At 45.0% G+C, this 27516-nt stretch overlaps 3 protein-coding genes across 7 annotated transcripts; all 3 read right to left on the bottom strand.

Annotated features, from left to right (window-relative positions):
• Window positions 1-92: 92 nt before the first annotated feature.
• taf1 (TAF1 RNA polymerase II, TATA box binding protein (TBP)-associated factor) lies at window positions 93-13144 on the bottom strand. 4 transcript variants are annotated; one of them, XM_028984320.1, is made up of 41 exons: window positions 12852-13144; window positions 12278-12392; window positions 11929-12052; window positions 11670-11789; window positions 11458-11580; window positions 11016-11257; window positions 10481-10696; window positions 10035-10271; window positions 9734-9929; window positions 9538-9645; window positions 9291-9458; window positions 9058-9185; window positions 8846-8953; window positions 8243-8416; window positions 7957-8130; window positions 7752-7856; window positions 7450-7650; window positions 7206-7347; window positions 6953-7083; window positions 6677-6757; window positions 6424-6573; window positions 6203-6322; window positions 5652-5827; window positions 5327-5556; window positions 5051-5258; window positions 4584-4749; window positions 4209-4420; window positions 3918-4026; window positions 3723-3821; window positions 3215-3392; window positions 3062-3129; window positions 2841-2963; window positions 2645-2737; window positions 2476-2560; window positions 2335-2402; window positions 2068-2184; window positions 1637-1741; window positions 1227-1325; window positions 950-1151; window positions 697-856; window positions 93-562 (listed from the first exon to the last, which is right to left on the bottom strand). In XM_028984320.1, exons 2-41 carry the CDS (start codon window positions 12389-12391, stop codon window positions 328-330), a joined length of 5895 nt encoding a protein of 1964 aa, XP_028840153.1. In that variant the 5' UTR covers window position 12392; window positions 12852-13144; the 3' UTR covers window positions 93-327. The 4 variants fall into 4 exon arrangements, with proteins under 4 accessions (XP_028840153.1, XP_028840156.1, XP_028840154.1 ...); XM_028984321.1 differs by having other exon boundaries at window positions 328-562; window positions 11016-11254; XM_028984323.1 differs by lacking the exon at window positions 1637-1741 and having other exon boundaries at window positions 11016-11254.
• Window positions 13145-17176: 4032 nt separating this feature from the next.
• Window positions 17177-19177, bottom strand: rhogc (ras homolog gene family, member Gc). Of its 2 annotated transcripts, XM_028982943.1 has the most exons (3): window positions 18970-19040; window positions 18583-18669; window positions 17177-18158 (listed from the first exon to the last, which is right to left on the bottom strand). In XM_028982943.1, the coding sequence occupies exon 3, from the start codon at window positions 18120-18122 to the stop codon at window positions 17547-17549; it is 576 nt and encodes a 191-aa protein (XP_028838776.1). In that variant the 5' UTR covers window positions 18123-18158; window positions 18583-18669; window positions 18970-19040; the 3' UTR covers window positions 17177-17546. The 2 variants fall into 2 exon arrangements, with proteins under 2 accessions (XP_028838776.1, XP_028838775.1); XM_028982942.1 differs by lacking the exons at window positions 18583-18669; window positions 18970-19040 and adding an exon at window positions 19109-19177.
• A 263-nt stretch (window positions 19178-19440) lies between these two features.
• Window positions 19441-26805, bottom strand: LOC114792084 (FH2 domain-containing protein 1-like). The gene is made up of 12 exons (XM_028982941.1): window positions 26484-26805; window positions 24975-25453; window positions 24676-24737; window positions 24480-24582; window positions 24240-24325; window positions 23526-23626; window positions 23260-23330; window positions 23045-23152; window positions 22687-22757; window positions 22493-22610; window positions 21867-22031; window positions 19441-21748 (listed from the first exon to the last, which is right to left on the bottom strand). Exons 2-12 carry the CDS (start codon window positions 25332-25334, stop codon window positions 20261-20263), a joined length of 2733 nt encoding a protein of 910 aa, XP_028838774.1. The 5' UTR covers window positions 25335-25453; window positions 26484-26805; the 3' UTR covers window positions 19441-20260.
• Window positions 26806-27516: the final 711 nt, after the last annotated feature.

The following is a 27516-nucleotide window of genomic DNA, read 5'->3' on the forward strand; positions in this document are numbered from 1 at the left end:
CAAGACATACTTGGTATAATTATTTAAGATAAAAGTAAAAAACTGGATTATGCTCAACACAACCCAAACAAGCAATAAAATACTCACAGATATTTTCTAACAAAAACACATTTATTTTGCCTGTAAATGTCAGAGTGACAAATCTATGACTGAGGCAAACATCTCTGAACATTCCAATATACACTCAGTCTGGTACACACACACACACACATCAGAACGAAGCTTTAAAAAATTATGTACATTAATTTGTTTCAGCTAGCTGGAAGAAAAGTAGCTATGAGAGTTTTAGCGTAATTTCTCTGGTACGCTTTCTGTGTGAAAGCACCCCTAATTGTCAGAATCCATGTCACTCCCCCCTCCAATGGAATGGAAATCCTCGCTGTCGTCTTCGTCTTCGCTGAGCTGGACCTGAGTGAGAACACTGGGTCCCCTCCGTCCCAGTCCTCTCTCCTCTTCCTCCTCTTCATCGTCCTCTTCCTCACTCACTCCATACTCCTCTCCGTTGCCCAGACTGGAGTTCTGTTGCTGCTGCTGCCCGTCTATTTCGTCGTAACTGCCATAGCTAAAACAGACACAGTCACATCATGACACTTACACAAATTATGCATCTGATTAATTAAATGATTTATTATATAATGACAACTGATAACCATTACACTACAATACAGTATGTTGAAATGCGCTTTTTCCTCTAACCTAACGTTGCTATCCTCCATGTGCGTCTCTTCGTCTGGTCCATCAACCTCGTACGACATCATGCTCTCATCATGCTCCATGCCCATCCGAGCGCTCTCTTGGTGCACCCTGGGAGGAGGCTCCCGGTCTGAGTCACTTCCGCTCTCTGAAAGCTGGATTGCTAATGTAAAAAAAAATTTAAAAATGGTTTCCATTAAAAATGTAAACCAGCAGCATGGAAATATTTTACAAAACCCACTCCACTCTTACTCACAAGAGAAAGGGTTGTCTCCTTCCTCCTCACTTGCATCATCCTCCCCATCAGACATGAGAAGGTCCTGGTAGAGCACGCTGGCCTGGTGGGGTCGACTTGAACCTTCATCATCATCGTCATCATCATCCTCATGCATCCTCATACGTGGCGGCAACAGCATCTCATCTTCGTCATCATCCAGATCTCCATCGCCATCCTCCGCCTGCAAAGGACAAAGGAGGTCAGACCCACACACGCATCTGGGGCAAAAACTGCAGCACTGGAATTAAGGTTGCACCGGAGCCGGAGTTTTCGGTTTGCCATCCTCGTCCTCCTCAAAGCCCTCAATATCCACATCAGACTCCTCCTCCCCGAGCCTCCCACGACCGTGCCGACCCTGCAACGAAAACCCGCAAACAAATGAGAAACAGAAGGCAAAGGAGAACGATGAGAAAGAGAGATATGGGATAGTTAAGAAGAAAGAGCAAAAGAAACAAGCGGAAAGCTGCTGAGAAAAATGTAGGACGTCGCTTAAAATGTAGTGAATGGATGGATGTCCCTGTAGCAGACTGACAGATGAAGGTGTGGACATAAAGAGAATGAAAGAAAGAAAAGATGACAGATGAACAAATGGGGAAATTTAAGAAGATGGGCCAGTGGAGTTTGGATTAACCACTCAATGAAAGACAGGGATGGACAGAAGTGTACCTGCCCCCCTCTTTTCTCTGAAGGGGTCATGAGCACAGCCTCTGACAGAAGGCTAGCGTCACCCTGAAGACTGAGAGAAGCACTGCTGTCAAACAGCTCAGCAGGCTGAGAGAGGAAAAAGAAGGAAACGGGTAGAATGGGAGAACAGGGAGAACAGGGCAGGAAGAGAGAAAAATGAGAACCACTACAGCAGAGCAAATGTTCTACAAGGCTGGGGAACCACAAACACTGCAAGGTCGATGGTTCTGAAACATGTTCAGAAAGGACGCGGCGGGTAGAAGCACTGAGACACCTCGTCCAGATAATGTCATGTCACACAACGCGTCTTCATGCAGGGGGCGGGGGGGGGATTGATGTCAAAGAAAAGAAGATGAGAGAAAAGGGGTAAAGGGATATTTGACCTATTTAACCTCTGGTGTGTGCGTGCTTACCTGTGGAGTATATGGGCCGGGTGTCATGGGGTCTAAGCTCTCCAGGTCAGCGGCATCTAGAGCAGCCTCCTTAGCAGTGGAGATGTCCTTCTCCAGCTGGGTCAGGTGCTCATCATACTGTACACAATGCAGAGGTGCTCATTTACGCACAAACCCAATGATGTGATGTTCCTGTTCCACCATTCACGTATGAATGCCCCCCCCCACACACACACACACACACACACACACACACACACACACAGCCCGCATAGACACGCCACTCACCTCAGCCAGGGTCTGCTTACAGACATTTACAATATCCAGAGCCGTCCTGGTGTACGGGCTGTCGGGGCCTGGTTGAAGGACGAATTCATAGTCAGGCCACGTTACGTTTTTTTGAAGCAGAGTAATTGCAGCAGAGCTCACCGTTGTATTTGACGCTGTTTAAATGGATCAGGCTGATATCCGACAAAAACACTTCTCTGTTCTGATACTTGTGCTTGGAAATGTTCTAAGAATTAACACAAGTCATTAGTGGCAGTTCTCAATAAGTCACACTAGCATCCCGAAAAAGTTGAGAAGCAAACTCTCTCACCTTACGAATGTTCTCCAAATCCATGGGGTTGGCAATAACTTTGTAATAATCAGGAACAAACTTTTTATTGACAGGATGATGGAAAGGCCAAGACTATAGGGATTAAAGAAACATACAAATACATAAAACCAAACACCTCAGTGTAATTAAGGAAACATTGCAAAAATATTGAGATAGAATATACAAAAAGACCTACTTCTGGCACCGCCATCATCTTCTGTGTGACTATGTTGTCGAGGATGAAGGAAAACGCCACCTGATCATCATCATCCAGTAGTGGGTTAATTGCCTTCTCTAGACGCACCAAACGATCCTCCTTCTGCAAAGCGATTGGTCAATAAATAACTAACTAAATAAATATACATCTGCAACAGACACACACACACAGAAAATAGCAGGTTCTATCTGCAAATCTACCTCCTTCAGCTTCTCATCACACAGGTCCAGCATCGTCTGGGCCACCTGGGTAAGCGAGTGCTTTGCTCCTGAGATGCAAGAATAGGCAATCTTAAGTTCTTTTTTTTATTCATCACTCATGTATGAACATGCGTGTGGGTGAGGCTGCAGTACCATTGTAGGTGGTGCAGTTCTTGACTATGAGCTCGACGCTCTCTCGGAATTCGTCTCGTGACGGGTACATGCCCTTCCTCACATTCTCTCTGAGCGTCTGCAGGTCCATGGGTCGTGTGATGATCTTGTAATAGTCTTTCACCACCTTCGCGTTCACCGGGGTGTGGAACGGGTATGTCTGCAATAAAATAAGCAAGGTGGTAGTAGCTCAGTGGGTAAAACCCTCTTAAAAAATTAACTGGAAGGCCAGAGTAACAGGTTCAAACATCCATTTATTACCATTGGGTCCCTGAGCAAGACACTTAACCCCGAGTTGCTCCAGGGGGGAACTGTCCCTGTAACTACTGATTGTAAGTCGCCCTGGATAAGGCGTCTGATGAATGCCATAAATGTAAAACCGCGTCCCTGTAAAGGTGATGCTTTATAGTGTGGGTCTTTATTGCGTTCTTTGTTTGTGTTCACGCGCCAATATTTGTTAGTTGACTTCATTAGGTTATGTATAACTTACATTGGGCATATCCCTCATGTCATTGATTATGTACTCCAGCACTGACGACAGGGTAACCATAGGATCTGTGCGCCGCCGGTGAATTGATTTGTGTGGCCTCTGTGAGAAAGGACAGAATGAAACGAAAGAATTAATAAGCATGTGTAAAATGCACTGTATTCTCTTACAACACAGGCAGAGCAGAGGCCCACTGACATTGAGGTAATCACAGTGGACCGTGGTCCCCACTCGTCTCTTCTTCTTGGGTGGGAGCTGCTGTTTGGGGAATTTCAGCACCAAAGATTTTCTGCGTACTTCATCAGCACTAATCAAGAGAACACATTTTTATTAACCTTGGATTGTCAAGACTTTTTGCTTAATTTTCAAACAATATTTAAGGGTAAGAAGTACTAATTAAACGCATTTTGTGATCACAATTTCGTCTTAGTAACAGAAGAGTGTAATACTGATATCGGTACAATCAAATAAAAACATGGTTCATGGTACCTTTCAATGAGCTGCTTTCCCAGCACAATCTTGGTGCCTTCCACCTTAATAAGCTCCTCGTTGTCATTGTGGATGACAGTCTTCTCAAGCTCCTCCTCCTGCTCCTCCGTCATGGCGACAGGGTTGGACGGTGGGGCATTGGTCTGGTAGTAGAGTGGGCAGAACTTGTTCGTTCTCATGTGACCTATAGCACCACAGGCACCGCACTTCAGCTGGAGAGAGAAAGGGGGGTGTCAAAAGCACTATACATAAACAGAAAAACCATACCATGTTAATTATTTTTTTGTTGTTTAAGCTCATGAATACATGACAGAAAGGAACAATGTGGTGAATATTGTATTAGAAAACAGCTCATTTCCATAGGGAGAAAAGCACCTTGAGATCAGGCCTCTCTCTGACTTTCTTGGCCTTCTTCTCAGGAGGCCCTTTGAACTTATCTTTCTCCTGGTTGCGTTTGAGGCGACGCAGCTGCTCCTGAATGCGCCTCCTCTCCTTCCTCATTTCCTCACGATGTTGCTCATCAAACAGAGCAAACTTACGACTGAGAAGAAATGAAATATTAAAAAAAATTCATTATCATATTATACTTTATAACACTTACAGTATAGTGGGGCAGAGAGCTGGTAGTAGCCTAGTGGGTGACACACTCGCCTATGAACCAGAAGACCCAGGTTCAAATCCCACTTACTACAATTGTGTCCCTGAGCAAGACACTTAACCCTAAATTGCTCCAGGAGGGACTGTCCCTGTAACTACTGATTGTAAGTCGCTCATAAGGGCGTCTGATAAATGCTGTAAATGTAAATGCAAACCATGCAGAACCCAAAGTAACCGTAACTCACATAAACTCATCGTCCTTGGTGGTGCGGATACGTAAGTAGGCATCAATGACAGCTGGTTTGCGAACGGTCTCACAGCGCACATACTCTTTCCCGTCCTCATCACAGAATGTTCTGTAGATCTTCAAACGACGGCCTGTTGCCGAGGAGTTCAGACTGGTAACCGAAGAAGCGTCATCATCTTTATGGGAGCTGGTTGACAAGGAGCTCGCTGCAGGACAGATTGCAAATGGTTACACTACAATAATAAAGATACATCATAGAGACACACACACTTACAAAAGCCCTTGCGTCGCTCCTTGCGGCTCTTCTCTCGCTCGCCCTCCTCCCCCATTAGCATGCGCTGCAGCTCCTTCCTCTCCTGCTCCTCTCTTTCACGGCTCAGCTGGGAGCTCGTCTTCTTGTTCTGCAGCATGTTCTCGATGTTCTTGCCCATCTCCTCAAAGTCGCTGTCCTCCGCTGAACTGCTGTCAGTGTCTGTTGAAAGAACCTCAGTGGATTCCAAGACCCTAAGGGAGAAATGTAAATAAACCTTAACCTGTGCATGTCTTCTATACTGATATATTTAATCTGTTTAATATTTGGTTTTATGATTCAGACTAACTTGTTCTGCAGGTCAAAAATCCTCTGGCACTCCTCCTTATAGCGTTCCTGGTGTTCAGCCACTGAGAAACGGGAGCCACGAGCAAATTTACTCATGGGTCCCTCTCCGGAGCGAGCCTGCTCTGTAGACATGGTCCTCACCACATCTATAACCTCCCAGCGGGAAAGTTTCTTAATCTAGAAGAAAACACGGTGGTTGATTGGAGTTCCATGTTGAAATCACTGCTCTGTGCAACAAATACCGTTCGCAAACTGTTGATTTCATAATGTAAAATGAACTGCTGCGGTGGCCTAGCAGGTAATGAAGTGGACTTGTAATCAAAAGGTTACGGGTTCAAATCCAAAACTGCCAAGGTCCACAAAAGTACCTTTGAGCAAGGTACCATGCCCACACACTCCCTGGGCATGGTTGATGGCTGCCCACTGCTACCTCACAGGATGGGTTAAAAGCAGAGGACATATTTCCCTGTGTGCTGTGCTGTGCCGTGACAATCACTTTCAACTTAGTTCAGCGTAAATCATTTTTTATAGGCTCCGATCTAATGCTGTTACCTCCTCCTCGGGAACCCCAAATTTCCTGAGCAGCTGTTTGGCATTTTTGAGTGACAGACGTCTCAAGTCAGCATCTGTGCCAGTCACTGTCTTTTTGGCTGGCTGAGGTTCTCTGTCATCCTAAGAGGGAGGAGGAAAAAAGTCAAAGACAGGTAAGGGCCACTTGTTCAACTTTGATGGTAATGAGATGCAATATGCTTGTGAGAGACAGAAAGTCAGACCTTCTGCTGTGTGGGCTTGTTGGGGACTTTGACATACGAGAAGCCTTCACCGCAACCTGTGGGATCAGCTACACCAGTCACCTCCAGCAGACACTTTCCCTTCATGGCAGCAATGAAGGCCCTTGTAGTGTTCCAAGGAGCGGTCCGTACCTGCCCCGAAACACAGCCAACATCTTACACCAGGCAATAATAGTATTTTAATAGTAACATTTTAACCTAAACTGGGACTGTCAGTGACAAGGTGACCACTCACTTCATCGTCAATCTTCATCTGGAAGTCTTCCTCGTTCTCCTCCTCTGGGGCAAAAAATGATTTCTCCCCATATCCAGCATCCTGGGAACACAGGTTATTGGTCAGCATGTGTTTGGTTAGTAATACATTTGGAGAGGGTGCAAGAAGATCAGATTAACAATTCAACTTTGGCTTTGAGTAGTGCATGTGTGTGAGTGAGTGAATGAATGAGTGTGTGTGTGTGTGTGTGCGCCCTCAGTATTATTTGTGCTGTATTAAATGTGTTTATGTGTGTACCTTCAATCTTTGCTCTGCCACCAGCATGCTGTAATAGGCACAACACTGCTCTGGAGACACCATGGCCCTGATCTCCTCCTCTGTGGGAAGCCGGAAATCTGGCTTCAACACCCACCAGTTAGAATCCATACCTGACAGAGAAAGACGTATAGTTGATCAAATAGCAACAGGATCTCAACATTATCCCTTCACATCTCAGCACAATAACAATAAAACACTGTTTACCGCACACTATGTACTATACAGCTTGTACCTGTGCGTTTAAAGTCTGCGCACAGTTTGAGCCGCTTGCGGATGCTGCTCTCGGAGTGAGAGGGGAAAGCCTTCTTTATGTCTTCCATGCGAATCCTGCGTGGACGGTCCTTACTCTTCCAAAACAACCGGTAAATAAAAACCTGCACACAAAGACATGCACTAAATTAGACAACCAAAGCACACTTATTTGCGTGAAGAACCACAGCACATTCATCCTGGGCACTGCCCCAAGTATCTCTTACTTGCAGGAAGTCCCTGATGTGAGTGTTGGCGCGTTTGGAGTTGGGTCCTGGCACCTCAAACAGGGGACACGCTTGCCCAACAACCATTATATCCACCAGCTCTCTAATGTAATAGCCTTGCCGTGTCCGTATTATCAGGAAGTCGGTCTCTGGCATCTTATGCAGGTAAATTGGGGCTCGGAACAAGTTATTCTCAAATGCCTTAAAAATAAATAAATAAACAAATGTGCACATATTGTAATTGCATTCAGGTACATTAGAATCATGTGAGTGAAGAAGTGCGATTTTTGTGCTTTACTGACTTGCAGTAGTTGTCCGGGATGAAGTGAGCCGAGGAAGGGGGATGTGTGGCAGTACACGGTTTCTCCGTACTTACAATCTGGCGCCCCCGGATCTTTACCGGGCTTCTACAGGGCACAAAAATGTAAATACAGAGTTGAACACACATCCCATGATAAGGTCAAACTTCCGCTTCCAATAAAGAGTGATTCTAAGAAAACAACTCACCCTTTTGTAGTAGTTCTTGATTTTGGTTGCCATGCCAACTTGCATGATGAGTGGCGGGTACTCCTCACTGTACTCAGCCAAGATAAGGTCTCCATCTTTGCCAGTCAGGTCCTGAGATGTGCGCATGAAGAACATGTCTCCTCCACCAGAGGCCTGACGTTCCTGCTCCCGCATCTACCAAAGGGAGGGAACATGTCAACTACAACCACAGACTTGCAAGCAAAAATACACACCACACACTCTAAGCCTGGGTTGGAAGCCATAACTTTTACACCAACACACAAACCTTGGCCTTTTTCTTGATGTGTTTGAGCAGGGGCTGCACAGTGTGGGGGCCAGGCTGAGAAAGAGCCCCAAAAGAGTACTTCTTCAGAGTGGGTCGGTGGAACTGCCTCAGTTTCATCGGACCCATGTGAGTGGGAAAGAAGGGCTGCCGGAGTTCCACTGCAGGGATGGAGTGCTGGAGAGACACAGAGACTTGTTACTTGTCCATTTTTCATAAATGGATAGACTCCAGGAACACAGAGGTCTGGTCAAATATTGTAATTCCAAGGAATGACAGCACTTTAGAAGAAACAATTCCGAATTAGATGAAAAGATGGTACTCGACTGCACTAAGGAATTAGAAAAATACAATATTTAATCTGTACTTATTAATTCAATCCATACACATACTTTTAAACAGGACTTGTTTATATTGTTTACATTAATCAAACTGCTTAATACCACCTTCAATGTCTTTTTTTCTATTCATCTTTAAATATTGCATTTCACTGCATGTTATATACACATTTTATGTATTTGTATATAACATTCACATATAAGGGGCACTACAAATAAATCTGCTGAACTCCTGAGGGTTGAGGATCCTGTATGAGACTATTCTCACCTGGATGATGTTGCCTCCAAAAGTGCCCCTCAGGCCTTGCTGTTTGGGGTAGTAGAACTCGTCATTGGACAAGTTCCAGGGGTCCTTCACCTCAGGCTGGGACATGTTCTGAATGTGTGGGGCACAAAGCGACAAGACACACAGTAGAGATTAAAAAAAAGATGTATTTACCACTACAGAATGTTCCAACTTTATTGTTTTGTCTCCTGTACCTGTTGGGGCTCTTCCTTAATGACGCCAGTCTTGCCCAGCAGGATGCGACTCTTTTTTAGAGCAGACTCCTTTTTATTCTCTTTGGAGGGGGAGTGTGAGGTCCTCTCCTCCTTTTCATCTGGGATCTCTGTGATCAGTAAAACAGAACAATTCTATATATAAGCATATAGTCATTTGCTTATTTATTTTCTAATTGTGTTTTTTGGAAGATCAGAAACATGGCTGTCTGTACCTAAGATGATGTTCTCATCATTAGGGTCTAGCGTGAGAATGGGAGGACAGAGCATACGATCCATATTCTGGTCATCCCAGATTATGTTGTCTTCCCAACGTCCATACACCAGTGCCTCATTGTCGATCGGAAATATGGAGAACCACTGAGAATCGTCCTCATGAAGTACTGAAGAGAATCAAGGACCATGTGAGTCTCTGCAGAATGCCATGAACAGTGGAGAAGAAATGGTCCAAAATTCTGTTACCCTGATGGTCCTGGCTGTGTTTGTCTCTCTTGGATCCTGATAAGGATGGAGTTTTGGTGATTGGAGGGGGTGTAGGTGGAACCAGCTGAGAGTTGCTTCTGGTCAGGCCTAAATATGGACAGGGTGAAGACCCACACACAGATTCTCACACACTTGTTTGTGATTTAAAAGTCATAACTGTGCGTATGTGTCTCACCTTGCTGTGCATTGTAAGCATTAGCATTGCGGGTCATACTCGATGGCAACCATCCTGCCAGACTCGCCCGCTGGGTCTTGGTGCCCTTGTGCTTAACATCCTCCCCATTCCAGATGATGTCATCTTCCCATTGCAACTGAGTCACCATTAGGAAGAGCTCATTCTCCAAACCCTGTCTCTCCTGCTCCTCATCCTCCTGATACACAAAAAAGGCTCAACTTACTATAACACAAGCTTTGAAAAACACCAGCTGCAGAAAGAATGAAAAGCCAAAAAGAAGTAGGTGAATAAATTGACAGACCTCTATCTGTAGTTCTATTTCTGGTTGAGCTTCAGGCTGTGGCTCCTCTGCTCCTATCTCTCGTATTTTGAAGCCATAGTGGAAGCCGCTGCCATCCTCTGGGACCCCCAGCATGTCATACCACAGCTGTGCGGGACCATAGCGCCACTCTGCCACCTTCGGCCGAAACTCTGCAACCTTATCACCCTCACCTGACACCTGAGAAAACTTAGACTCTACTGGAGCCATCATGGTGATCTGAGACAGGGAAAGAGATGTTTTACATTTACATTTATGGCATTTGGCAGATGCCCTTATCCAGAGAGACTTTGAAAATACTCAGCGACTGTGCTGTTCTTATCACATTAAACATTATAAAGAAATTAATACAGAAAATAGACAGACAATCTAGTCCATTGAAAGGCTAAACAAGCCAGAATATAACATGCATTTGTGTGGAGACAAACCTCATCATCTGACAGGCACTGTTCAGGTGCAGGTGGGGGGGCATACTCGTATGTCCAGCCAGATTTCTTGTCCAAGGCGCCCTCCTGTGTCTCACCGTCGGGCGGAGGGGTTCCTGGCTGCGGGTCGCGTTGTTTTCGCTTCCTTTTCCTGCGGGCGCTGCGCCACACAGAGGGCATGTTCTTCCCTGGCCCAAACAGACGCAAGAACCGAAGGACCTGGCCCAGCACCCATAAGAAAGGAATTAGTCTGTCTGTCTGAAGATAATGCCAGCAATAACCTGTGACACAGTTGGCCTAAAATAATAGTTCTCTGTTCAGAAGCTGGCCTCTAGCCGATTCAGAGGGAGTCATGCAAGAATTCTGCTGCGCCATGTGCCTTTCATACACTAAGCTCAGAAGCTAATCATTATTATCAATATTTAATTGTTATTGTATCACTAATAATTCCCAAATATTGTGAGATATTCAATTAGAGTAAAACGAGAAAGAAACTGTTACATAATCTTTTCTGTATGATTTTTGTGTGCATGCATACTTTTCCAGGCCGGAACTCAGGAAACAGCTCAGTGACAGCAGGAAGGGCCTTGGCCGCATCTTTCTGCATGATGCCAGCCAGGGGCAGAGTGAGGATGGAGGGTCCTCCTGCCCCAGACCCCTGCGAGGGCCGATCCATCTCAGACTCAGAGTCTGATGAGCTGCTGAAGTCCACCTTCTCCACGGCTGAAGATGGAGCAATAATGGAGGGAAGAATGATCCCATCCGCCTCATCCCCCACTACTGACAAAACAGCAAATAAATGAGCGTTAATGTTATTATTTACTGATGTAGGCCAGTATATAGACAGAGGAACAGCACACCTACAATATTCTAGTCAATATTCTTTACATTATTCATGACTTAGTTTCCATTGGCTTTCACCAAGTTAATTTTGTAATTCTAACCAATGACAGTTGGACATGTCACCCAGTCCTACTCACCACTAGCAGTCTGGCTTGGAGGCTCCTCCTTTTTCTGTAGGGTGGGGAGGCTCGGTGGGGGAGGAGGGGGCATCAGCTTGGAATCTATGTCTTCGCAGTCAGCATCATAGTCATCATCGTCATCTGAAACAAAGAGCGTGCTCAGACATCCAGGCACACTGATGCATCTGCCTGGCCATCAGTGGCAACCTGCAGCCTACTGACATACGCACCACCTGCTCTCCTGCCTGGTTGCAGGCTGCCCATAGCCTGCCTGTATTTGCGAGTTTCATCCTCAGCCACCTCATTGATGTCAGAGTAATCCACAGCATCGTCCGTGCTTTTTACCCAACCTGGAGTAAAATTACAGGATTCCATAAAGATACAGACTGCAGTTACAGGTGTGGTCAAATGAAAGTTTCTAACCAAACGTGCTACACAAAAAATATATACAGATTAAAGTGTAGTAGGTGTAAAAACTACACTTCTCACCCTCTGCATCAGTGCTGACCCGATCTTTCTCCTCATCAGGGCCATCATCCTCGTTTGCAGTGATTTCTGTAATAAGTGTGCCTAGACCCAAAGAGCCCAGTCCAGCTAGGTGTTTCTTAGACTCCTGGGAATGGAAGATTTATAATAATCACCTTTTAGGCGAACTTGGTTTAAAGAGTGTGAGCATTTTCAGACACTCTTATCCAAAGCCAATTGCAATCAGTAATTACACAATTATAATCAGTAATTACACAATGGCAATAAGTGGGGTTTGAACCAGTGACAGTGATCTTCTGGTCACTGGTTAGCCACTAGACTACCAGCCCATTTCAGATGTTTATTCTCCTACCGTGTCCAGCACAGTGTCATCCTCCAGCTGACCATCCTCGTTGATGTTGCCAAACAGGAAGCCAGTGAGAGAGAAAGGCCGATCCTGGTCCTCGTCACTATCTGAGTCAGACATCCTGAGCAACAAGGTGACACAAAATCCATTTACAACATGTAACACCAACAGCAAAAAGAATCAGAAAACCTCTCCTGACGATGAAGCACTTAAATCACAGGAAAGTCTGTAAAGCAACCAGTGGTAGGTGCATTTAAGAGACACTGCCTTTATGAAGATGTGGCATTTCAATAGGACTGTATCTTTAGGTGTCAAATTCATACTGTGCAAATTGTAAAGTTCAGAAATCTTCTGAATTGGAAAGTCATACTGACAGCCACAGCATTTTGTGTAGTTTTCCCCCAAAATTTCCACCCTGTTCCAAACTTTCCAGATATAAGAAACAAGCAATATAAGGCATAAGCAATGCAATGATTATACAGGCAGCGCACTTAAAAAACGTAACATTGAGGTAAAACTTTTGTTGGTATTTATGTCGATAATAACGTGGTAAAATTCAAAAATAAACAAGTATAGTTACCCGAAATCCCCTCAGATGACCAGCAGGCCCCAAACCCCCGAGCTCAAGTTCCAACCGTATGCGCCTATATGGGCACACAGGACGGATTAGCGGTTAGCTTAGCATTCGCATTAACTGAGCAAAACCGCTGCTTGCAATGAATAGATGTATAAAGCTAACGGCGGCACTGGTGCTACCCAGGGAATCACACAGTCAAACTGCAGGGAACTGTACTATTTTTATTTTTGGAAAAAGACTGAGGACGAAGCATTGCGCTGCCTCCACAGCAATATCAACAACTAAGATCTTTTCTCGACAAGAACAGCGACTCGCGCTTTTCTTCCGCTTTACGTCACGTGGTGTCAACGCGGCTTCAAATCGGTTAAAATCCTTTTAATTGGCACAATTTAGGAACTTTAACACACTATACACACTATACTCTAATGTATAGTGTGATTGAGTCAATCCTTACAAGAAATTATTGAATGTTCTAACATTTTTGTATTTTGCGTAATTAAAATGTAGTCTTGTTTTTATAAAGTTGGAACAGATGCGGTTTACTATCTTTAGTTTATATAATACATATGAAATAAAGCTTTATATCATAAAATAGCATCCATATAGCTGGTTTAAAAATCTGGCTCCTGCTTTAATCCTAAAGGCGGAGCTTGGGACTGTGAAATAGCGTTAGAGTCGGTTTGCTGGCTCAGAAAGCGGCTGCGGAAGCTCCTTAAATGCATCGCGCCTTATCCGCCTCTCAGCTCCGCCTCTTCTGAGAACGTGTTTCGGCATTGCGACGCCTACATTTACATTTACAGCGTTTATCAGACGCCCTTATCCAGAGCCACTTACAATCAGTAGTTACAGGGACAGTCCCCCCCGGAGCAACTTAGGGTAAAGTGTCTTGCTCAGGGACACAATGGTAGTGAATGGGATTTGAACCTGGGTCTTCTGGTCATAGACGAGTGTGTTACCCCTACTGGGCAGAATTAAAACTACAGCAAGCATTCTCGCTGCAGTTCCTGCTGCCGAAAGAGGCCGTGCTGATTCCATTTGGTACCATTTGCTGTTCTAGTCATAAAATATATATATATATTATTTTACACCAAATTTTTCGGTCACATCAGTGAGTATGTGAGTGAAATTCTTGATACGTGTGTGTGTAAGAAACACCTTCCTATTATGTTCACTTTAGGCCTTATTTATTAGGTAAGATCCTTATGGACAACTGATGTCTTCATGTCTGCTCAGTTTAAATATATGTCTAAATACCCAGTCAGCATCCATCCTGCAGTCAGACATGGGCTAAAGGCAAAAAAATGTCAGCGTCTGGTCATAAACATTTAACTCTGTACAAATAAGGTGCACCTCCAGGATGAGTGCAGTGCAAAACTATGCATCCTTTGTTTAATAGAAGAAGACAGTGCATACATTGTTCAAGTCAGTGGAACTGCTAAGCATTGTCATCACTGTGAATATTAAAGAGCCCATTTAAAGTCACAACGAGGAACTTTGTTTCCCTGCACTAATGACAAACACATAGGATTCATTGACAATACGTCAGATTACAACACTGAGACTGAGGCAAGAAGCACGCTGCCGTGAACTCATCTTCACACTGATGCTTTTTGTTTTGATATTAAAGCTTAAAACGATGCAACTCATCTTCATACACGTTAATAGTAAATACAGTGCTCTGGCATAATGACATGCTGAAACCATCTAGGATTTGGACCCAGTCAGTCCATTAACCTTCTGGCCTCAGCTACCAGCCCCCCCGTCCAAAAAAAGTACATTTTAAAATTCCTCACTTTCTTCTATTGCCTCAGTGAAAAGTGCTGCCCTGTTCTCCATCCGTTAAAAGAAATGACAACAAATGTACATTAATATTAGTCTTCATTGCTGTGAGAGTTGTGCCATTATTTCTGCAATCTAGCATGAATAATAACCTGTCGCCTTCGGTTACTGACAAAAAAAAAATTAAAAAATTAAAACCACAAAGTGTAAACCATGATGTACTTGCAGGGCTAAACCTGCCAAATGCACTGCTCAGAAAATAAAGGGAACACAAGAATAAGACTTCCTAGATTTGAATGAATTAAATATTTTTATTAAATATTTAGGCCTGACCAAAGTAATCTTTACATAGCTGAATGTGACAACTACAAAAATCACACAAAAATAATCGATGGAAGCACATGGAGGGCTGTTCGGCCACCCCATTACCGACCCACTGCCAAACCGGTCGTGCTGCAGGATGTTGCAGGCTGTTGAAGATGTTCTCCACAGAGTCCAGTGGCAAATTTGCCAATCTTGTTGTTCTCTGGTAAATTCCAGACATGCATCAGGGTGTTGGGCTGTAAGCACCACTTTCATGGAGTCTGTTTCTGACCGTTTGAGCAGACGCATGCACATTTGTGGCCTGCTGGAGGTCATTTTGCAGGGCTCTGGCAGTGCTCCTCCTTGCACAAAGGTGGAGGTTGCGGTCCTGCTGCTGGATTGTTGCCCTCCTACAGTCTCCTGGTAGCACCTCCATGCTCTGGATGCTACGCTGACAGACACAGTGAACCTTCTTGCAACAGCTCGCATTGACGTAACATCCTGGATGAGCTGCACTACCTGAGCCAATTGTGTGGGTTGTAGACTCGGTCTCATGCTACCACTAGAGTGAAAGCGCCGCCAGCATTCAAAAATGACCAGAAAATCAGCCAGAAAGCATAGGAACTGATCTGTGGTCTGTGGTCAGCACCTGCAGAACCACAACTTTATTGGGGATGTCTTCCTAATTGCTGTCTATTCCTTTCGCACACGGCATGTGAAATTTATTAGCGTTGCTTACTAAGTGGACAGTTTGATTTCACAGAAGTGTGAGTGACAGTGTTGTTTAAGTGTTCCCTTTATTTTTTGAGCAGTGTACAATTCAACAAAATAAACAAAAATGATAAATAAGATATAAAGACATTGGAATATGGCTGAGATTTTATAGGTATGTTTACAAACCTGATAATTTGGGCATTTCACAAAAGTGGACATTTCATCCCAGTTCTAACAGAGCCAGCACTTTATTGCCATGCCCATGTGTACATGTGGCAAAGAACTCATTAAATTCTAAAAACAAAACAATTGCACTTTTAACTTTATTCATACTTGGTTTAAAAATGTTTGAACACACCCTTTTATTGGTACCAACATGGTGCCACACTTCCATGGAAGCACAAAGTTCACTACAGTCATCTCGGTCTAATGGTTCCCTCTACTCCCAATAACCATCACTACAAACCTGTCATTGCAGCTAATGCATTACATGAATTTCTTCTATAAGTGCTGAGGTACCAAAAAACAAAAATCTAACTTTAAAACATGTTTTAAACTGGCTGTAGAGATCTCAAATTTAGACAAACGTAGGCATTTATTAAGAAAGCCAGGATGCATACATAGAGGCTGCGAGGCATAGTGTGCTCAGAACTTGAGTTGATTTGTTAAAAAAAAAAAAAAAAAGGCCTGAGAAACAACACAAACATCTGGGTTAAACAGGGGTGTTCCGCACCAGGCATTTCCTAATCTAAGGGCACATTGGAGCAGTTATGCCAGTAAGGCACTCATTATGTAAGAATGCACAGAGTAGTAAGAGGCCAGAGAGACCAGGATTGGGTTGAGCATACTTCATTCTGTCTGCATAAAATACACGGAAGGCCACCAAAGTCCAGGAGGTTCAAGCATATTCATGATCTTCAGGCACTGTATCAACAACCCATGAATATAAAAAGACCATTATTACATAAGGAATAATTAAAGCAAAAAACATTTTTTAAAAATCTACATACATAAGACTTCAATATTTCGCTATTGGTCTGGTGTGAATGACAGAATGCATGGTTGGGTGTGTGTGGTGGGCGAAGACTGAGCTGGGTGTGATCAGCTAAACGCAACTACAGCCAGATTCACCAGGAGGACAATAAACACACTGTTAAGGCAAGAAAACACTATGCTCAGAGGAAGAACAAGAGAGAGTGAGAGGAAAAAAAGGAAAAAGACAGATGAACGTGTTGATGGGAGGAGGACTACACAAAGCCACGGGTCACAAAATCCCCAAACCAACCATAGAAAGTGGCAGCTTGGATTTACAGAACAGGAACTGACAAGTCCATAGGCGCTGAGGTTTTTTTTTTGTCTGACTGACTGAGGCTGGCCCATTGCAGATTACCTAAAGGAGGGGAGAGGAAGAGAGAAGAAGGGAGGAAAAAGAAAGAAGAGGGAAAAAAAAAAAAAAAAAAAAAAGGCCTTTTTAGAGCACAAAACGTCGCTATAGGCACGTGACTGTCAAACATGTTAAAAATAGTTCAGCCTAGTATAAGACCCCAAAAAAAAAAAGAAAAAAAAAAAAGGGGGAAGTGGGTGGAAAATGAGAGCTGGCATCCAATGGAGGGCATGAAACAAAACTGAAATGACTTTGGTGTTTGGAATAAGGCAGGAAACTCGACAGGAAGAAAAGGGCACCGCAGATACATTTAAAAAATAAAAAAAAAGCAGAAATTTGGCACAAATTCCCACAGAGGGGCAGAGCCCTATCCTGTATAAGTCGGTCCCATATAGTGGTGTAAGTTTGGTTCTGAGTGTGGGGAGCCTTCGTCAACTTGTCCACCTCCCCCTCAGTCCTTCTTATGGCAAAAATACACACACACCTTTCATACCACGACACACTCTCCATGGTTCACGTTATAACAGCACACATTTCTTGGTGTTCTTCTTGGTCACTGGATACAACACAGCCCGTACGGCTTCGGCAAACACTTCTCTGACGCCCTCCTGCAGGAGAGCAGAGCATTCCAGGTACTTGACTGCTCCGATGTGCCTAGCGAGGGTGGTGCCTTGCTGGGGTGTAGTGGGTGCGAGGCCTTGCTCCTTCAGCTTCTCCACAGCCTCGCGGTCCGTGCGCAGGTCTCGCTTGGTGCCCACCAGCAGCACAGGCACGCCAGGGCAGTGGTGGGATACCTCAGGGTGCCACTTGTGTCGGACATTGGCGTGGGACGAAGGGCTTCCGATGGAGAAACAGATGATGAAAACGTGCGTCTGAGGGTAGGAGAGCGTGCGCAGTCGGTCGTACTCCTCCTGGCCGGCCGTGTCCCAAAGGTTGAGGCTGACGGCACGCCCATCCACACTGGCTTGTGTGCTGTAATTGTCAAACACGGTGGGGATGTATTCTTCAGGGAAGGCATTGGTCGTGTAGGAGATGAGCAGGCAGGTCTTGCCCACTGCGCCGTCACCCACCACCACACACTTTATGGTCTGCATGATGACGTCATCAATGTGCGATGCTGCCTGGGGCGCCTAAATGAAAGGAGGAAAAAATTATTAATCATCATTTTAAAATGTCAACATTCACTGTAGCAGCAGTTTGCACTCAACACACTGGTAGTTTAACATATATTACGGTAAAAACTCACCTACGTAGAATACTAAAGTATAATTTTATTGACTCAATATTCGTAGAAATGGCTTTGTGTGATTATTATTATTATTATTTTTTTTACAAATGTTAGGAGTGCTGATCTGCATCTTGCTCGGCGACTAGCCAATCCCGTTTCGCCCTCCTCATTTTCCAACATTCACACACTTCTTCCAAAATGTTCTCCGATCTTCCACACGTTACGCTGGTCAGGAAATTCCTTACGTTTACAGGCTACTGAACATCCTTCCAAAGTTTCGGACACGGTAGCCGGCTAGCGTTAGCATAGCTGCTCAGAAAACTCACCTTACCTTACCAGTCTGGAGCTCCCAGTTCCGGAGTGTTTTACGTTGCAGAACTACAAGGAATTGTCCTAAGCAACTATTCATCTAACTGATACAAACGTACATTGCAAATAGTGGGAAAAAAACGTAAAAACAAGGCAATAAATCACACCAGAATAAGCAGGCAGCCAACAAAATCTATTTAATGCAGTGCCGTGATTGAAAATACAAACAGTGATGACAAAGTGCGGACACAGTCATGCCGAGGACAGATTAAATCAGAAACACCCGTTGCATATGCCGTTTAGGTGCATATCCGATACATTTTAACAAATTACTTATGTCTATTCCTGAAAAGTTTCCGAGGAATAGACAGTTAGCCAGGAGATGCTAAAGGTCAGCTACTCACACTCAAAAAGCCATTAAAAGTCAAAATTTCTTCTCAGGGAGAACGGACGATTATACACAAATACTCTTAACTGATGGAGAACCGCGCCGCGTGAACAGTAAATAAAAGCCGGAAAAACGAACAAGGCAAACAGACTCACCGCCTTTCTCACGAATCGCGCCCTCCTTCGTTATCAGACTCTGACCCACATCCGGGGATCCGTTTCAACACACGCCCCACTGCCGCAATGGACTCTGGGAGTTGTAGTCTTCACATTTAGCGTGAGCCGCGGTTACAGGTGATTTAACTGCGCAAACAATTAGCTGGGAAAAATAATTAAATGAGACATGTGTTCCTGTTCTCGACAAACACATTTTCCTGCCATGTCACCCAGCATGCTAGTATGTTTAACCTTTGGTTTTTAACCGTTGAATAATTGTTGAAGATCGATAAAAATCACCAAAGAATTCTGATACAAGACAGCAGAGGTAATCCATGAAGCAGAAACGTTTATTTTTTAAATAGACATACAGCACAGTATTTGTAAAAGAGCCCCAGGAGCACTTGCTTCTACTTGCTTTTGCTTTCAAACTTCCAACTTCCCTTCCTCTCCACACCCATTTAGCAGTTCCTTCGTCCTCTTACACACATATTTTGACTGACTTTCCTCTCCCCTCTTAATCTCTTCCGTTGGCACATTTTTAGAAACATCCTGGGGAAATGTGCCACATTCTGGACTTAAGTGACTCCCTACTAAGGGCCTGGACTTTGAAGGACATCTGAATGCACCCTGAGCATGGTTCATGTTCCCTGCTGCCAAACGAAACGTATGTATCTGTTCTGATGAACATAAATATGTCTTGTTAGCGATACAATAAGCCAGTCCAATGTGCATGCTGCTTCAGGATGGTTCTTCCAATCCCAGATGGATTGTGAAGTTTAACACATTGTATATATTGGAATCTGGAGGGATATTAATATCTCAGCGGGGATAACAAGATCTAAAGGTTCCCAGACACGATTAAACTGGAGCATTTCATGAGCTCCTTGTTCTGCAGATGATCACTCAGCGTTCAATGTAGAACAGCAGGAGGTTGAGTTGATGCTCTAGACGTGAGGTGAATGCATGTTTTAAGCACTGAAACTGTTGGACAGAAACACTTTGAGAGAACATAAAGGGTTTTACAAAAGCCTGTCAGAATTCATAAACTACTTTCTAAAAAAAGGCATTTTATTTTACATGTTGCTCGTACCAAATGCGGTTCTGCAACACTCTTAAGTCTCATTTCAATGGTTAAGATATGGCACAATGTCATTGGGCCTTATCTCTTCCAGGAGAGAGTGGCCGCTGAGAAGATGCAGGTCCCGGGATGCGTGATGCTGAAGACTTGAGGCCTGAAGTCTCACTGCTTTTGGTATGTCTGGAGGCAGCAGCTATTACAGCAGACCGCAGGGCTTTAGCCGTGGTGAACATGGAGCTTTGTAAGACGCGAGGGAGCCGCTGAGTGTAAGGAACCGGGACCTGGGATTGCCGTACTCTCAGAGTGGAACCCCCTGATGCCTCCATCTCTGGTGAGCTCTGTTTCACTTTACATTTCCCCTTCCCTGCTTTGTTGTGTTCTTTTGCCTCACTTTCTACACACCTGTCCTTCTTCTCCCTCTCCTCTCTGTCTTTGCTCTTCTGTCTGTCTTTTGCTTTGCTCTTGTCTTCTTTCTCTCTGTCAGGTTTTGTTCTCTCCAGGAGGCGTCTCAGTGGATTAGACTTCCTGGCCTGGAGTCCTGAGGCTGCTGCTTTTTCTGGCAGTGCACCTGCCCTTCTGGGCTCTACTGGACTGGGCCTGGCTGGAGAGGGAGGAGACTGGATGGTGCTCTTGTGTAGTGACGGAAGTCTGGAGGACGCAGAGGTGACTGATGACGATTTGGTTTGCGTCCTTGTGATTGGTGTTGAATGAGCTGATGTAGAAAGGATGGGGATACTGGTAGGAGAAGTGCAGCGACTGAGGGATGTGGGCAGGTTTGATGGACTAGTTATCTTAGTGCCCTGGGAGGTGGTCCAGTTCCGGGGCAGCGTCCCTCTCTGCAGTCTGCTGAAAGATGGCGTCTCCTTCCGGTCGGGTTGCGGTGTCTCCACCCTCTCTTCTTCTTCCCCATCCCTCAAGTGAGGATATTTGTTCATTGACATTGTTTTGTGTGGAGACGGACCCAGGCTCTTGTAGGAGCGTAGGCCCCTCACCAAAGAACATTTCTCTCCCACGCATGGAACCGGACGTTCAGGGGCCTGAGTCTGGGATTGCTCAGTTTCTGCGACTGATGATTGGGTCTCAGTCTGGTCCTTTGGCGCAGGCTGCTGGAGGGAGAGGAGGGTTTTGGAAACTCCGCGTAGCAAACGGGCGCTGTCAGAGGACTGTTCCTCTGTCCTTGACTGGTCTGCCGGTGAGTCTGTTGGTTTGGGGGGCAGACAAAGTTCTCCCTCTTTGGGCTCCGTTTCTGGCTGCCTTTCCCTGCAAACGGGAGCAGCAGCCGCTTCCGTCTCCTCACTGATTTTCTCCGCAAGGCTCTGCAAGGCCGGCCGCCGCCGAGATTCCGCACCCTGCTGTATCCGGCGACTCCACGCGGTGAAAATGCTTCCCTTCAGCGTGGACTCCAGCGTTGCTTCCAGGTCATCTCCTGAGTATTCCAGCACAGCTTCCATAGCAGAGCAGGAGGCGATGGAGCGCCGCTTCTCAACCCTCCCTCTGGGTCTTTCTGCCTGTAGCCGCTCGGCTCGCCTCAGCTCCTGCTGCTCTCTGAGCTTGTTCTCCTGAAAGGGCACAGGAAAAACATTGCTGGTCAAGAGTGGTGACTCTTCCTTGGTGGCATCAAAACACCAAATCAGCCCTGCTGATTTCCTCCTGAGTGAATTCTCTTGAGGTGCTCACCTGCACGGCTCTTTGGAAACGCTGCTGAAATAAATGGATGGTGCCACAGGCTTCCTCGAGTTTAAAGGTGGCGTCGTCCTCACAGAAGAAGTCCACCAGGGCATGCCGGGCCCCCTGCATGGCTTCAACCTCCAGCTCCGCCTGCAGCAATGCCTCCTGTGCCCTCTGCAGGTTCAGCGAATACCTACTGTTCACTCCTACCTACTGTGTGCTTACGACTCAAGATTTTTAATTTTTTTTTTTTCCCCAATTCTATGGAAAAAACTACGTGCCACAAATGGAATTACAGTGATAGCAGCGTGGCACAAAAACGAAATTATGAAATTAATTAAGTGATTGTTTTTTATATATCTACATATACACACACACACAGATTATAATACATGGCATAGCACGGCACATGATTATGTCAGTCTAAGTAGTTCAATACAAACTATCCCCCTAGGGGCCGTCAACAACTGGAAAAGTGTGTTTGTCCTGGCTCAGGGTTTTTCTTATAATGGAGATGGAACGAAGACGCATCAGTTATTTTCTGCTCAGCTTTTTAAAAATTTAGAGGGCTGGAAGTAAGGGTACTTGAAGTACGGGCTAAATTAGCTGGCCCAAAAAGGTGCATTCCTACATACCTGGAGAAAAGCACTGGTCTGCAGCTTCAGACACTCCTCATCCTCCACACTGGCCTGCAGAGCCAAGACTCGGCTCCGTAGCTGGGAGAGATCCTCCTGAATAAGCGCCACTGAGAATCTGGTGGTGAGAAATGCAATGAACACACACAGCACACTAGACACACAGACATACACAACGACAGACAGACACCAACCTTGCAGCAGAACCCACATGGCTGATTTTGAGATGGAATGACAGCAGACTGGGGTCTTTCTTCATGGCCTCCTATAAAATAATGTGTTTATGAGGGGGGAAAAAATCAATTAGCCACGATAGGCACAGATGGCAAGACAAAGACATTGTGGAATGTTCAGGTTTAATTGTCATATACAGATTCAATTCAATATCATTACTCATAATGACACAGTTGGTCTCAGATAGACCTCAGTTTTACATAGAATACAAAAAAAATGAAATAGGGGTAAAATAGAAAACAGTATTAATGGCTGTGGTTGTTGCTATTTAAGATATTATGACTGCAAATCATTCTTTTTTTTATCTATTTATTTTACCATGGCCACATAGTGCAGCAGGTTCATGCCAGGCTTGTTGGCTTTGGTGTCGGCCAGCTTGAGCAACGAGGCAATGTGGAATCCAGCAGCATTACCTGCATAGCCACCCTAATGATAGGAGAATAGCAGAGAGAAACAATCAGTGGGTTTCATAACCGACCCTGTGAACCCCCTTATGTAAGTTCGACAGGGTAGGGTGTAAACAACAGACGCACTGCATTCATGTAGTTTCCGGCCTTCAGAACCAGCCGCAGGATAGAGTGCAATTCAGCACAGTTCATCAGTTCTGAAAGAACGAGAGTGGGAAAGAGAGAGGAGGGGTCAGAAAATAAGGTCATTCTAATTTGTAATACAGTGCACAATGTAAAGGCCTCAAGCAAAATTCTAAGATTGACCAGATTTACCACGAGGCCTTTGCAAACAGGAGTCAAGGGTAGAATGGATTGGGCTGTAGCAGTCGTGCTGTAGACTCGTGACCTACCCGTTGCCGCTGTCATCAGGTAATGTGCCGATTCACAGACAGATGCCATGGCGGGGTCGAAGTCTTCCTTCAGAATCATAGCATCAAGACGCAGACGATACCTGCAGAATGTGCAGCAGGACAGAGAACGCCGATAAGTAGATAACTGGATCAAAAATTAAGAGAGAAACTGTGCAAATAGTCGGAATGTACTGGAATCATTGTGATGTTGCACAGCTAAAATTTTCATTGTTAAATGTCAGCTGTTAATTGTCATGGCTGTGGAGAAGCATTCAAGTAGGAATCTCATTGTGCCTTGTCCACTGTACGTGCACTGCTGTGTGTATATACACACACACACACACACACACACACACACACACACACACACACACACACACACACATATATATATATATATATATATATATATATATATATATATGACAATATCTATATATTGGTCATACACACACACACACAGAGACAAATAAATAAATAAATGACTAATCCCGATCCGCTTAGGTGCTACTGAGCAAAAGCATTCTCCCCACACACTGCTCCCCGAGTGCCTGCCATGGCTGCCCACTCTCACTAAAAGCAGAGAAGCAATTTCCTTTAAGATTAATATAGTTTTAAAAAATGAATAAATAAATAAAAATAAAGCTGTGAACATGAACTCGAAGCTGTAGGTATGAACTTTTAAAAGGAAGAAGACAGTAAGGAGTAACCTACCGAGGAACCTCCACCAGGAGAAACATGAAGAGGTCGGGCTGCTCTAGCTGACTGATCTCACCCCGAAATGCCCTCAGTCTCTTTACCTACACATGCAAACACACACATTTGTCTTATTGTATAGACATGTTATATAATGCATACTGTACACAGATAAAATACATAAATTCTGCATTGCACACACGCACAAATTCATGTAAAATAACACAACTAATAAAAGTACGGCCACACAAGCGATACCTCATCGGCATCAGGCAGCAGCTTGCACAGCTCGTTCAACTTCTCAGCACCATAGCGCTGTCCCCGGCTCAGTCGCACATCCTCAACGATCTCCTGCGTGGCGCTGCGGGTCAGATAACACAAGGCGGTCACATGCTACCTTAAACACCTCAAGCACGTCCAAATGAGAAGGAAGGGGTCCTTGGACACAGCCCACCTCTTGAACTGGCGTAGGAAAATGCTGATATTCAAACTGCGCTTCCCGTCCAGAATCGAAACCTGGTAGATGCATATATGTAAGTCAATATACGGTGATAAAGAGTTAACCGTAATGGGTCTGTATTTTACTTTATTTGTATCAATAAATGTCTCTCACAGTGCAGAGGTCCTGAATCAAGTGCACACTGTGCTTGTTATTGAATGGTGAATTTCTTGCAGAAATTATATAACACGTTTTATACTGACAAAAGCAGACCAGCATGACAGATTATGCTGTTGCCTGAACACCCCACCTACCTTCTCCACTGGACTCTTGGGAGGCGATGTGGGGGTCTGGAGGGAGCTCAGCCTCGTCACAGACGCTTTCCTCAGGTCGCGGTTGGTTTTCTGACTGAAGAGCTCATCCAGTGAGGTGACATCGATGTGGAACTCGTCTGATCCAGTCCACACTGTCCTTCGGCCAACCACACGCTCCTCCGGGATGCGATCCCAGTTCAGCTTTCGCAGCTTGGGCCACTTTGGTGAGTCCAGTGGAAATGGGAAGGATGGGGTAGGAAGAAGAGGAGGTGGTGGTGGTGGTGGTGGAGGCGGAGGAGGAGGAGGAGGAGGAGGAGGACAGATTGCAGGGACAGCCAGCACTGAATCGACCCAATTCATTTTTCTGGCTTCTGGCAGAGCTGATTGAATTTCTGATGATCAGATTTAAGGCTGCAGCAGGGCCTCCTGACATCAGAGATTGGACTTCAACACCAGCAGTGTAGTTGTGTCTTCATTCTCTAGTAGAAACAAAGAATGTCCAAGAGTCCTTCACTATTATTTACCTGACTACCCATGTCCCACTGTGACAGGTCACCTGAGCAGCCTGAGCAAACACTGACTCTCTTATCAGTGTTGCAAGTGTTGTCTCACTAACAACGTATTTAAATCTCACATTCAACACACCTTCAAAAGGTGTGTTGAATTTTTTACACTCCAGGAGACCGTCAAATGCATACTGTGAACATATATGAAACATAAAACGTGAAGTCTTTGCAGATCTGTTACCCATAGGACTTTGAGTCATTCTTTTGATACTGTATCTAAGACCAATAGCTTAACCAAAACAGCTGATGTCAGAGATAAATGAAGTATGATTTGTGTAGTCATGTCATGTGTATGTTCCTTCGTTGCGGAGGTGTGACGAAACATTCGGCCAAAAATTCTCCAGCACACTCCTCAAGCAATAACTTCACAACTGGACCGAATCTTTAAATCTGCACACGCGCCGTGAAAGGCTGCAGTGCCATTTGCATGTCGTATTGATCACAGGCGACGGGCCTGCGAGGACAGCGTGGCAGGGTGGTAGTAGCCTAGTGGGTAACACACTCGCCTATGAACCAGAAGACCCGGGTTCGAATCCCACTTACTACCATTGTGTCCCTGAGCAAGACACTTAACCCTAAATTGCTCCAGGGAGACTGTCCCTGTAACTACTGATTGTAAGTCGCTCTGGATAAGGGCGTCTGATAAATGCTGTAAATGTAATGAAATGTAACAGCGGGACGCCACGACGCTCCGCCGCCAGGGGGCGCCGTTTGCCCGCCGCTGCCCATCGCGCGGGTCCGCGGTGCGCTCCGGCCGGACGGGCCGGACGGGCCGCGTAGGACGACATTAGACGCGCGAAAATAAAGAAAACGCTCGTAAAAAGGCGGTTAACAAGGAACCTTTATAAAGCGGGAAAGTTGACGCCAAATCTGGGATGTGCGCGTTAACAAATTGCCGCCCGTTTAGATGGCAAATCCACGTGATTTTAACCGAGTTACTTACACAGCGCGACGGTCCGGGCTCGCAGCGGGGACAGCGGGTTCCACCGACGAAGCCCATCGTTCGGCGGGAGTTCGTGGAAGTCTGGACAGCCCTGCCCACGCTGGACAGCTGAGTCTGCAGCTGAAAGTGGCGCGGTCGATGCGCGGACTTTACTGCGTGATGTCATTAAGAGAAGCGCCCCGACCGAGCTGCCCTCATCTTCCCGCAAGATCCAAATGTCCAAATGTTCGTTTCTTTTCTTTCCCCTTGGACCCGGTTTTCCTACGGGAGGAGGTTTTTTTTTTAATCACAGGTTGTGGTTAATTGGACTCTTTTGACGAAGTTATTACCTAACCGCATTTCATCCGCACCACTGTGCTCGAATGGCATTCGGTGGCAAATTAAGAACAGGCAGAGTTAATAAAAAGAGCAAAGAAGAAATAAAATAGATGTCAGTGGAAGTCTGGGGTAAACCCGGCTCTTTATCTGTACATCTGAAAACGAAATGTTTAGATGACACTTTTGACAGTGGAACAGAAAGCGCTTTTCTCCCCCCACACTATGGGCTATGACACTGCTGCTTGTGGCATGGGTTTTAAAACACTATTATTATTATTATTCCCTCTGACTTAAAGGAGACATTACAAACCGTTAGACCCCTGATGGGAAGAATAATGTTAATAACATGGAAACATAAGACCAATCTTAATCAACAGCAGGATTCAGGATTAACAGCCCAAAAACACAACAGGACGGATGATTTTTTAAAAATATTTAATATTACCTCCACCCACCCACCCACCCACACACACACACACACACACACACACATCATTACAGATTTCAAGGAAATGGCAGGAAATTACTGGTCTCGAGAAGCAGGAACAAGAAAAGAGCGAAACAATGACTGACTGAAGGGGCAGCTGAAGTGCTTTGGCAAATTTTTTTGTGCATTTCACAAACACACACCCACACACATACATATACACAAACTTACAAACAACAATGCATAGACACACATATACACATGAAGATACACACATAAACTTCAACC

This window comes from Denticeps clupeoides, chromosome 6 (genome assembly GCF_900700375.1).
Source record: "Denticeps clupeoides chromosome 6, fDenClu1.1, whole genome shotgun sequence".
Classification (NCBI taxonomy): Eukaryota; Metazoa; Chordata; class Actinopteri; order Clupeiformes; family Denticipitidae; genus Denticeps; species Denticeps clupeoides.